The 12893-nt window shown below is 33.3% G+C and overlaps 1 protein-coding gene across 4 annotated transcripts in view; it reads left to right on the forward strand.

The window, feature by feature from the left end:
• Positions 1–12893, forward strand: part of LOC125679033 (trichohyalin-like) — a 96078-nt gene that overhangs the window by 63315 nt on the left and 19870 nt on the right. For all 4 annotated transcript variants that reach the window (XM_056157076.1, XM_056157078.1, XM_056157077.1 and 1 more), the window contains 14 exons: positions 488–604; positions 1363–1488; positions 2818–2946; positions 3642–3773; positions 4391–4495; positions 4712–4825; positions 4953–5057; positions 5588–5713; positions 5881–6015; positions 8157–8264; positions 8354–8488; positions 9675–9809; positions 11913–12020; positions 12110–12244. In XM_056157076.1, the coding sequence (XP_056013051.1) occupies positions 488–604; positions 1363–1488; positions 2818–2946; positions 3642–3773; positions 4391–4495; positions 4712–4825; positions 4953–5057; positions 5588–5713; positions 5881–6015; positions 8157–8264; positions 8354–8488; positions 9675–9809; positions 11913–12020; positions 12110–12244 (1710 nt within the window). The remainder of the gene's footprint in view (positions 1–487; positions 605–1362; positions 1489–2817; positions 2947–3641; positions 3774–4390; positions 4496–4711; positions 4826–4952; positions 5058–5587; positions 5714–5880; positions 6016–8156; positions 8265–8353; positions 8489–9674; positions 9810–11912; positions 12021–12109; positions 12245–12893) is intronic.

The following is a 12893-nucleotide window of genomic DNA, read 5'->3' on the forward strand; positions in this document are numbered from 1 at the left end:
AAATTTTTTAGATATGAACCAAGGTGACTCAGGTAGGCAATTTGGCCCAAGGGCTTCTTGTTTAAAAGAGTAGATTCATGGCATTTCTAAAGAACAGCACATGAGTACATAAAACTGTATTTTCACAAATTGTACACAGAGATGAAAACATGTCAGACGTATTAGGATATGGTCTTGGTCGCATATTTGTTTTATCATTATGCATTATTCTGCTCTCTGTATGTTCTATACTTTAACTGATATGTAGTAGTTTTATCTTGCTTCCAAACACATTCGAACAAATGAAGTCCAGTAAAGGTTGAAATATTTATGTTCGTGCTTGGGGGTGTCATTGTCTTTAAAAACTTGAATCATTAAGTAATGACCAAATAATTATTTTTCTATATGATCATATTTATTAGGAGTAGAATTCTTTTTCTTTGGCTAATTACAGAAACCTGGCAATAGTGCTCAGTTTGATGTTAATGATAAATTAATCTTTTGGCAGGATTTCCACAGAACTAGACCAGAAAGAAGAACAGGAAAGAGAGAAATATGATGAATCACAATTTTTTCTAAGGGAAAGGAGTGAATTAGAGTTGGACGTGACTCATCTAAATGACAGGTAGTTCATTGTGTGGTATATCTAACAATTATATATCTAACAATTATATGCAATCCAAAATCACGGTGTTATATTATTGTTTTTTTAGATGAGTTTATACAAATGGTAAATAGTTTGATATGTTCCCTAGCCCTTAAACAGCACAAGTATGAATTATATGATACGGATGATTGTGGTTTTCTTTACAATGCTACATAACTTTTGTGACTTCTCAAAATGATAAGGATGTATATCATGATGTGCATATAATGTGCAGACACTGATGACATATTGCTTTCCACTAAGAGATAGTGGTCATAAACTTTTGTATACACTTTATTTATAATGATATTATAATTCACTATAACTTGTATCTTGCTTTTTTCCCCGTAATTAATATGAGCAATACATCTTCTAAAATGGTCCATGATGCCATAATTTAACAATATATCAAAATGCAATCATACTTTAGAATTTGACGCCATATTGTTGAAACGGATTCATATTAATGATTCTATCATAAAAACCGGACCCGAACCGAAATCTGGAAATATGGAACCAAACCCGACCCAAACAACATGACCCACAGTTTTCGATTATTTCGGGTACTCAATTCAGCCCTATTTATCACCAATTGGTATTTAATATACATGCATGTACATGTAATGTGTAACTTGAGTTATTCAGATACAAAATACAAGTAATTAAAATGAAATACCTCTGTATGATTCTTGCATACATGTAACTGTTATTCAATTACTTATGCTTGTGTTTCACAGATTACAGAAAATGGAATTAGATATTATTTCGGAAAAACAGTCAATGAAATCTCAACGAGCAGAAATGGAATACAAGTTACAGTCCAAGGAAAGGGAAATAAAAGAATTGACCGATGAAATTAACAGGTTTGTCTGCAGTAACATTTTGTAAATTCCTGCTACAATTTTCCATCTCTATATACAGTATAATTTGTCCAAACCGGCCTCTGAGTACTCCAGCGCTCTGTCGATTCCGGCCACAAAATATAGTCCCTAACATTTCTTTAACAAATCCTTTATTATTAATTCCCTGTACTCCGGATACTGCGTATTCTGTATATCGGCCGGCTTACACGGTCCCAACTGCTATCAATTAACTTTAATTATCCTGTGTAAACCGGCCCCTCGATGATACACCACTCTAATTGTTGCGGTCAATTGTATTCGGTGTACACAAGGTCCCAACTGCTCGTAATTAGCTCTAATTATCGCATTTAAACCAGCCACCCCACGGTGACCAACCTGTCGGTATTCGGTCGATCACACGCGGTGTACATAAAGAGTGTCTCAAGGGAAGCCTCAGGTAAGTAAAAGAGTGCAACTGGCGATGAGTCGCAATCAGTTTAAAATAAAACCTGATTTTTAGGGGGTGCACTTTTCAATTATGACAGCACCACGCATGAGGTAATGGCGCCCTCCCCCTAACGACAGAGACGAGAACTGACATTAAAAGACAAAGTTCAATTAATCGATGAATTCGATACATTCTTGGAATGAAACAAAATCGGCAACAATTCCGTTATGTTTTCCAACAACAGGGTTTCCCCTTGTGGACTTCTCGGAGCTCTACGGCGAGTCAGTGATGATATGCAGTTAGTTAGCAGAACTCGCCATGTCCGGTCGATCACTCGGCATTGCATCAGTTTCCGTTTCACAAATTGAGACAGTTGAAAGCAATACATTTACAATGAAAGCTGGGAAAGACAAATTCTAAACGAACACAACACAAACTTGACGAACGTACATAATGTAGCACTTGATAACGGCGATGATGTAGACGAAATCGACAATTTACCAACAGAAAATTACGCGAATAATTCCCGAATTTTAAACTGTTTAATAAAAATTGAAACTTTTTCAAATGAGCACGTCAATAAAACACTGCCATTTATATTTTTACATTTTGAATTCTTTTGTGATATATTAAAGCGTTAGCAATCATTACACACGTATGCATAGATAGTGAATACAAGGGAAGCAACTCTCATTCTTGTTAACATTCTGCACTCCGGACTCTGTGCAAACCGGCCAATTTCTTTGGAACCACACACAGCCGGTTTAGACAGATTATACTGTATCAATATTAGGAAAAGATATGTTGTTAAAAATATGATTTGATTTTGAGACAAGTAGAGATTTTTTTAAAAGCATTTAGCATTCAAAATGAATAAATATCCATACCTATGTTATTTTTAGAGCAAGAGAGGAAACAGAGGTTTTACAACAAGAGATAAATGATGGTGAAGAAAGCAAAATCAAGATATCAAATCTTCTACAAAGTAGAATCGAATCTCTTCAGGGGGATCTAGCACACGCCAAAGACAAGTATGTTGTTTTAAAAGTACTAAAATTCATTTCAACTTTGGGTTTCAATAACAATTTATGATGAAAAGTGAAGGTAGTTAACAGTGATCAATCTCCTAAAACCTATGAATGATACGAAATTGAGAGTAGGGCAAACAAAGGACCCCTGGAAACACCAGAGGTGGGATCAGGTGCCTAGGAGGAGTAAACATCCCCTGTTGACCAGTCACACCCAATGTGAGCCCGATATATTAATCAGGGAAACAGAGTAATCCTTATTCAAAATTATCATGGGTAAAAAAACAGTCTTAACAGTTAATATGAGACACGTCACACAGCATTCAACTTAATGACAGGTTGTTTTTGTAAATTAGATCATTATAACAAGGAATCATGAAATGCCGAATTGAAATGAAACTTTTGTAACATCAACTCTTTTGTCAGTAGCTTGTATCGGTTTAAAAATTGATCATATGCAGAATATACTTTTGCATATTGAATCAGCTGAGAGATATAAATACCAAATACAGGTATGGAATATTGCTACATGAATATGGAAAGTTGACGACAGAGAAACTGAAGTCACCCAGTTTGTCATAAAGTTGAGTTTTTTTTTTGTTTTTTGTTGTTGTTGCTGTTAACGTCTCCTGGGGAGTACAGAGCCGCAGAGAAGGAAATGAGAAATTTTGATGCAGATATATTTTTTTTAAATACAGGTTAAGTGTCATGCAAAAGAAAAACAAACAAATAGAAGAGGAAAAGAAAAATGCAGAATATCAATGTTCTGAATTTGAAAAGACATTCAGTACATTTGAAGAGGAGCTGAAACTAAAATATGAAATCGCAAGGTACCAAATGGGCTTTGATATTATTGTAATGAATAGCACTCTTATTACATGTCTTAAAAATGTTGTTTGATTGACGTGTGAAGTCAGGACTTCCATGTACTCATTTGAATGTAGTAAATAAGTGAAATTCTTAATCAAGGACATGCATGCATTCTCTGAAATTTGCTTACAAATATATGTAATAAATACACATATTACCACATGTACATGCTGCAAATTAGAGGTACATGTAAACTTGTGTAAGATAGCCGATAAATGTATAATGGGTTATAGTCCACATTTGTCATACTGTTTAAAATTTAAGATCTGATATTCGATTTTCATCTCGTTTCATTTTGTTGGTCATTATCCTCACAAAATTGTTTTATTATCTCCTTGTAAGTAATTATAGAGAAATTTCATAACTTGTCCATTCGTTTGTGTTTTTGTTTTCATTTGAATATTGTTTGTTAGGACATGGTATCTAACCAGATCTCTCATCTGGAACATTTATTCACACAATAATGCAGGACCTGTACTCATAATGATGGTCTTGGTCCATTTTAGTGTTCAAAATCAATTCCTATTGTGTTTTATTTTGTATACAATGTGCTACATTTATTTCGGTCGAATTTCAGAACTGACAGTCTGCATAATCTCAACATGGAAAAGGAAAAACAAATCCGAAAGTTACAACAAGATAATTCCACTCTTCATGAATCAGAGAAACATTTGATGAAAAAGTGAGCATATTCATATTCTCTAAATTAACACCTTTTTGTGTAGAATTATGACATGTCTTTATGAAAATATTGTTAAAATAGCAAGAAACTGTTGTACCTAAATTCAGTCTAAAACTGAGCTATTTTAAAATTGTTTAAAGGATTAAAATATTAATCATGATATAGTTACACATGTTACATTTTAACTGCCCCTTATGTATCAAATATCCATTATAGAATAGAAACACTACAAGCAAATTTCAACACTGTTAAAGAAGAGAAGACTCTTATAAACAATGACTTGTTCGAAAAAGAAAAGGAAATTTCAGTACTAAACCACGAACTTAGAAGGTATGTTTTCTGATCCTCTGGTAATTGATAGATAATTATATGAACAATATACATTTGATTTTAATTATATTTTTCTGGAAACTACTAAGTGTATTTGAAAAATGCCAGGTATTATCTTTTATTTTAGCTTACAAAACAAGGATGATATTAGAAAAGAAACAGAGAAGCAGAAGCAAGCTGTCAGTTTAGAACAAAAATCTGTTCAAATCGAGCTTGATCAAGTCAAGGCAAGGTAACCTGAGCTACAATGTTTCATTATGCTAATTGATTTCCATAGCACATACCTATAACACACAATTCAAATGAATGCTTTTAAAAAGCCTATTGAAATGCTAATACCGTAGATGTAACCAATTTAAATACATGTACATATCACAGATAACACAAATCAATGGTTACAACCGGATATGGATACTAGAGACTCTAATACATTGTATTATGAAATATCTATGGGAAGAAAATTATTATTGAATAATTATGTGATATGAATGCAGAGAAAAAGACAAGATATAGCAGATCTTTGAGTTCATGCACAGTTGTATAGATTGAATTATGGATTCATCTGTGTACTTTACCGGTAATGAAATGCACTATACAGCGCTTTGTTTCTGATTTATGTCAAATAGTTGTAATATAAATGTTATTGTACCTTAGCCTGGATAAAACATATTAAACCAACGAAATTCTGTAGAGTATAAAGCATAGTATTACTATGTACAGAATTTACACATAATTACTTGATTCACTTTTGTTTTTTTACAGATTGACTGAACAAAACAAGGAGATGAAAGCAGTGAAAGACAATGAACTCAGAATACAGTCTGCCATGAATAATCTTGAAACAGAAAACATGTCCCTGCAATCTGAACTCCAAAAACTTAGAACAAGGTATTGCATTCGTACAAAGCAGTCATGCATGGCGTGTATCATTATGATAAATTACTGAAAATACAATTTGCTAAATATATATATATTACATGTACATCAATATAGCACATGTACTTATATTTCCTGAATATTTTATAAATAACTATCAAATAACATTGATGTTAAAGTCTAGAAGAGTTGCAGAAGAAGTCGGACCATATGAAAAGAGAAAAAACAGATAAAGAGAAACGTTACCGTAATGTAGAAAAGAAAAGCAGAGAGTATGAGGAGGAGGTGAAAGAACTAAGGAGGCAGCTCAAGAGGTCAGTGGTCAACGACTGGAAGCAAGCTGACAAAACAATAAGCATAGGTTAAAAACGATGAAAAGTTTTGAGTTTTCAAAAAATATTCAATGCAAGAATGGGTGTTTATTAACTGTCATTTTCTGTAACCAAAAATCTCTGATTTTGCCTAATGGGTGTAATATCGGAGATTGGCATAACTTTTTGTTTCGGATTTATTTCCATGATACATTGTACATCCACAAGGAAAATCAAATGATTAAGCAAGCAAAGTGTCCAAAATGCAGACCATTCATATTAAGATTGCATAAACTAACGATATTTCTAGCAGTACCTGCACATAAATTTGGTCGTTGCACACATGCTAGATATTATAATGCTTTTATTAGTCCCCTACCAACGAAGTCACAGAGGACTTAAAGTTTGTGCTCCATCCGCCTGTCTGTCAGTCCTGCAAATAAGTTTTCCAGACTTTTTTATATGTGCTCGCAGATATTCATTTAATATTTGGTACATTGCTTTGCCATAACATGCTACAGATCAAGTTTGAATTTTGTCTTTGTCCAATGATTTTTCACTAAGTATAGCCCTTGGACTTAGAAAAGTAGCATGAATTATCAGTTTTCCGGACTTTTTTTATGTGCTTGCAGATATTCATTGATATTTGGTACATGGCTTTGCTATACATAACAAGTTACAGATCAAGTTCGAATTTCATTTTGGTCCGTTGATTTTTCACTAAGTTATGGCCCTTGAACTTAGAAAAATAGCATGAAGTATTAGTTTTCCAGACTTTTGTTGTGCTAGCAGATATTCATTGATATTTGGTACATTGCTTTGTCATGACAAGTTACAGATCAAGTTCGAATTTCGTCTTGGTCCATTGATTTTTCACTAAGTTATGGCCCTTGGATTTGGAAAATAGCATGAATGGTCAGTTTTCCTAGCTTTTTGTTTTGTTGTGCTTACAGATATTCATTTGATATTCAGTACATCCTTATGATTGCTTTGTCATAACAAGTTACAGATTGCTTTTGAAGTTTTCCAGGTCTAGTCTTTGTAGCTGAATAGTAGTTGATTTCCAACCATTCCTATCCTGGTTTCCCCATCTTCCCTTTTACCATATCCTTAGTCTCGTAATGAACTTCCAATATTGTTGCGGTCCAATAATTTTGTCTCTGGTAGGGGACTATGTATGCTATGCAATACTCTCAGAATGCTTGTTATTTTTAAAATGTATAAGATCACTTTAATTTATATACTAAACAACAGATTTTTATCTGTTCGTTAAATCACTCTATATTCGGTATTTCATTTAAACTTTATAGGAATATGATTGTGGTAAGTCTGAGGTCAATTCAAGACATTTTTTGAGATAAAACTGAAATTCAGCTGTATACAAGTATATCAGGAAATGTAGGGTGAGTGGGATGAACCTTCAAAATACATTAACATTAGAGTATCTGTGTACAGACACCACAAGACAAAACATGATATCAATAGTCATTATGTGAACCTGTTATACATGAACATTTTTCTGACAATAATAAAATGCAATGACATTCACCTCAACAAATATCAACTAACATTAGACAACAAATTAACTGATCACCGAACACATTTTACTTCAGAAAAGAGATCCTGCCTAATACAAACAATCTCACATATTTCATCTCCAATATGTTTAATCATCTAGAATAGGAAAGGGATCTACACCATGTTTAGATTTATAGATAATATAAAGTAGTACTGCAAGATAAATAAGGTTGATACAAAAATGCACACGGTGCCAGATATTTTATTAGGTGAAAAGACTGCCCTAGACCATGTTCGTCTTTAATTACATCCGTAAACACCGCAATACCGCCTCTTTTGAGGAGTACTTTGAATGTTCTGTGCCTTAGTATGGAATTCCACACGCTGAAAAGAACTTTAATAGTTCTGTTAAAGGGAACCATCATGTGAAGATGAAGAGATTGTCATCTTGAATTTATTATTAATGGGGTACAGATTCCAAATTTTACTATCATAAATTGTGACACTTATCATTCTGATACTGATGAACTTGATACTATTTATGAACATCTTCTAAAGTGTCTGTGCTTCGTGTTATGATGGTATTTTATAGAGTAGAAGTGTTTTACGCCTTTTGATTTTTAAAGCTTTCAAGAAACAACATATGACAACAGAAAAGAGTCAGAAAAAGAGGCACATGTTCTCCTTAGAGAAAACAAAGCTCTTCAAGGCGAGCTTGAACAAATTAAATCAAGGTAATGTTACTACAAGTGTACATGCAACATAGTTTTCTTCATATAGTCCTATACAGCAATGCTCAAGTACAAATATGTGTATTCTACAGACGTCGTTTGGATGCTGAAGAAATGAAATCCATGGTGAACGAAAATGAAGATAACAAACAACTCCACCTGAGAGCTGTGAAAGAAGTGAAAGACAAAGAACGAGAAATTACTGATCTACGGAGACAGCTTATAGGGTTGGTTTGAAATGTTAATATTTCGACAATGAAATTTTATTAAATATTCCAGCTTTCATTAAAACTACTTTGTGTACAATTCTTTAAAGGATATTTCATTTTAAAACTTGATGTGTTACCAGTAATACTAGGTAATGTGTATAGCTCTATGTTTGTCAACACTTTGTTCCTGATCCAGTTACAAATAGTTGTAGTGTGTTTGTCAACACTTTGTTCCTGATCCAGTTACAAATAGTTGTAGTGTGTTTTGTCAACACTTTGTTCCTGATCCAGTTACAAATAGTTGTAGTATGTTTGTCAACACTTTGTTCCTGATCCAGTTACAAATAGTTGTAGTATGTTTGTCAACACTTTGTTCCTGATCCAGTTGCAAATAGTTGTAGTATGTTTGTCAACACTTTGTTCCTGATCCAGTTACAAATAGTTGTAGTATGTTTGTCAACACTTTGTTCCTGATCCAGTTGCAAATAGTTGTAGTATGTTTGTCAACACTTTGTTCCTGATCCAGTTACAAATAGTTGTAGTATGTTTGTCAACACTTTGTTCCTGATCCAGTTGCAAATAGTTGTAGTATGTTTGTCAACACTTTGTTCCTGATCCAGTTACAAATAGTTGTAGTATGTTTGTCAACACTTTGTTTCTGATCGAGTTACAAATAGTTGTAGTTATAAGACAGCTATTGCACCAAAACCCAGATCAAACATGGAATTAAGTAATTATGGCAAATGTTGAATTCTAGTATTACTATTTACCATGTTTTTACACTTAAAGCTGTGGGATTTTCTTCCTGAATGAATGAACATTAAAAGACAGTAAACTAGATCACAGTCTGCAATGAAAAAATTCTGACAGAAAACACTTTACTGCAATCATAACTCAAAATCTGAAAACAAAATAATGTTTTGTTTTCGCAGTCCTTTATAACAGCCACAATATTGAACATGTATTATGATACCGTGTCATTATGTGTAGAAATTATGATATTTAAAAAGTTTTCCAAAAATAAAATATGATAGACATGCAGCGATTTTTAAAAGAATGCATTCATGGAAAAGAATCTGGAGTGTTAATGGCGTATATCATTAACAACTGAATGAAGTGTATTTTACTACATATATATATATCAATATGGTGCATAGAACTTCTAAAATATTTGATTAAGAATTTTCAATTGTTGATGTTCTAGTCTCCAAGGTATGGAGAAAAACTTGGATCTTCTGAAAAGAGAAAAAATGGATAAAGAAAAATATTACAGGAATATAGAAAAGAAAAACAGAGAGAAAGAGGAGGAAGTGACAGAACTAAGGAGACAGCTCAAGAGGTCAGTGGTTGACTGGACGCAAGCTGGCGAAACAATTAATAGTACTACTTATCAACAAAGCTTAGTGTTAAAAATAATGAAAGGTTTCAAGTTTTCAAAAAATGCTCACACTGAAAAGGGTTGTTTGAGACAGTTTTTTATCTCCAATATGTAAAATCATCTAGAATAGGAAAGAGATCTACATCATTTCTTGATTTATAAATGATATAAAGTAGTACTCTAAGCTACATAAGGTTGTTACAGAAATTCCCAACTTGTCAGCACTTTATTAAGTGAAAGGATTGTCCTTGCCATGTTGGTCTTTATGTCTAGAAATCCATAATCATTGCAATACATTACTATATTTATTCCTTCGGAAGTAGTCCCTTATATTTTGACATGTCTTGATGTTTACATGTGTACCAATAGTTAAGTTATTCATTTACGAGTTTAGAGCAATCGAGAGTCATTTCATGTATTTACGTACATTCCCTTGAATATTTCTTGTTCTAATTACCGGTTTTAGTTTTACGAGGGGTAGTGGTAGTAATAATATTGGGGAATGTCAGGTGGATATTTACATTTCATGTTTTTGGCTGGGGTAGTGGTAGTAATAATATTGGGGAATGTCAGGTGGATATTTACATTTCATGTTTTTGGCTGCCATCATCTTTCTACGAGTGCAGTATCACTCGTCACTTCCGATTTGGTGACAAAGACCTTTACGATGGTTGTGAGATAGTATTTACCATATGAATCATTTAGACATATGAATTGATGTTCTTTAACAATTTGAGGTTAAGAATTCATTGTTATTTAATATGTTTTACGGTGTGACCGATGAGACGAGCAAAGACCCATAACGTTTTGCAACACGACTTTAGACATTTTAAAATTTGCCTATTCAATTAACACGGGAAACATCACACAGTCGATGTAAACAGTGCATTGTGACGTCATATCAGCTGCGAAGTTGTTTTTCTTCCTTTCAAACCACACAATAACAAAATGTGCAAAGGTTAAAGAAAGCTTGTCTGGAATTTAAAAACGTTTGTGGTACTTTCTAAACAATTTGTTTTATTTACGGGTTGTTGATGAAGTATACTGCAGTGACGGCGACATTTTTCCAGAAGCATTATGGGTAGTCACCATCATTTTTCAGCTGATGAAGAGCAAATCATGTGACTCACATGTGTAATCATTGGAGCGAGCTTCGCTCGCTGTTACATACTATATGTAAACAGTTGTATCTGAAGGAACTATATTTGTTTACAGTATCGTTAGTAACTGTATTCATGCGCACACAAGGCAGAGTATGTTTAACCCACATGCATGAGATATTGTGATATTTATTTGTTTAATTTAACAAATTGAGCTTCTTAATGTATGTTACTCAGTTTTAATTATTGATACTTATTTATATTCCTTTCGCACTTGTACAGTAGCTTGTATGGGAAAAAGCAGTTCTGTGTGGGAACTTGTGTGGGAGCTGGTGCAACCATATAAGTCACTGATTGGTTAGAGGCCTGTACGACATATTTTGATTGATTAACTATAGTCATGTGATCTAGGACCAAAGGTTATATGAGTAAACTCGCTACGTTAATACTACAGCAGATTTCCACAAGTACAGCTGTAATACTTAAATATCTTATAAATGAAAATTAAGGTGAGACAGTCACTACTCACAATGTAATAATCATAGTAAAAACTTAGCTAGAAATTCCCTACTACATTGGACAACCAAAACTTGTATTTCTGAAAAATGAGCACTTGTATAGCCTGCCGTAGTGCACCGAGTTCACCACATAAAGGAATTTATATGGTGCCTTGTTTTGTTCAATCACCATGATAAATACAGAATATGATTGAAAAGGTTGTAAGTGTTCTTCACTAGTATGGGAGATAGAAGAGTTGAGCAATATTGTTTATTGACTTTAAATATCTCTGGCATTATCCCGACATGAGTGGATCTGCTAAGGATGCAGAAATATACAAGCATTAACCCCTATCCTTTGGTATCTTACAGTACTATTTATGATTATCTTCAAAATTGTTTTTGCTCTTCATGCTATTTTCTTTCATAGAGAAAAAAAAATGTTTTAAAGCTTTTGATTTTTAAAGCTTACAAGAAGCAACATATGACAACAGAAAAGAGTCAGAAAAAGAGGCACATGTTCTCCTTAGAGAAAACAAAGCTCTTCAAGGCGAGCTTGAACAAATTAAATCAAGGTAATGTTACTACAAGTGTACATGCAACATAGTTTTCTTCATATAGTCCTATACAGCAATGCTCAAGTACAAATATGAGTGTTTTACAGAGTTCGTTCGGATGCTGAAGAAATGAAATCTGTGATGAAAGAAAATGAAGATAACAAAGACCTCTTTCTAAGAGCTGCAAAAGAAGTGAAAGAAAAAGAACGAGAAATTAATGATCTACAGAAACAGCTTATAGGGTTGGTTTTGAGACATTTATACTTTGGCACTAGAAATAAAATTTTATTGAAACGACATTGTGTACAATTGATTATAAGGCGGCTCATTACGCTACAATGTTATTTAATGGCTCGCTTAAGTACCTCACATGAAGCATGCAGATTTTACCATCAAAAAGCTTGTACATTATTATTTTATATTTTTTGCTATTTTTTTTTACAGAAAGATAAAAAAGTTTAATTAGATATTCATATTGTGCATCAAATCACTGCGAAATTTGGACTCCAGAATCTCTTATTTGCAAACAAAACACCTTTTTATCATTCCAGAAAAACTCACAAAAAACACTGTAAAATAATTGAGAGCTTCTATCACTCTCTCAATAATGAAATCATACTTCATAAGAGGTTTTTTAACAAATCATTGAATACAATATTGGTGTATTAAATGATCTACCTTAAAGACTGAGAAAACCAGCACCGCCTTCAAATTCACCTAGTCTGTAAACCCCTGTCAATCAGGAGAAATTAAACTTCAGATTGATGACCATTTAGTTATTAGTCCTTGTATATACCTTATCTACATGTACCTAATCTGGTGGTCACGGCGTCCATGCAATCTTTTGATGCTTACCGCGTAAACCTGCTCGATAGGGAAATGGTTTTGGCT

This window comes from Ostrea edulis, chromosome 2 (genome assembly GCF_947568905.1).
Source record: "Ostrea edulis chromosome 2, xbOstEdul1.1, whole genome shotgun sequence".
Taxonomy (NCBI): Eukaryota; Metazoa; Mollusca; class Bivalvia; order Ostreida; family Ostreidae; genus Ostrea; species Ostrea edulis.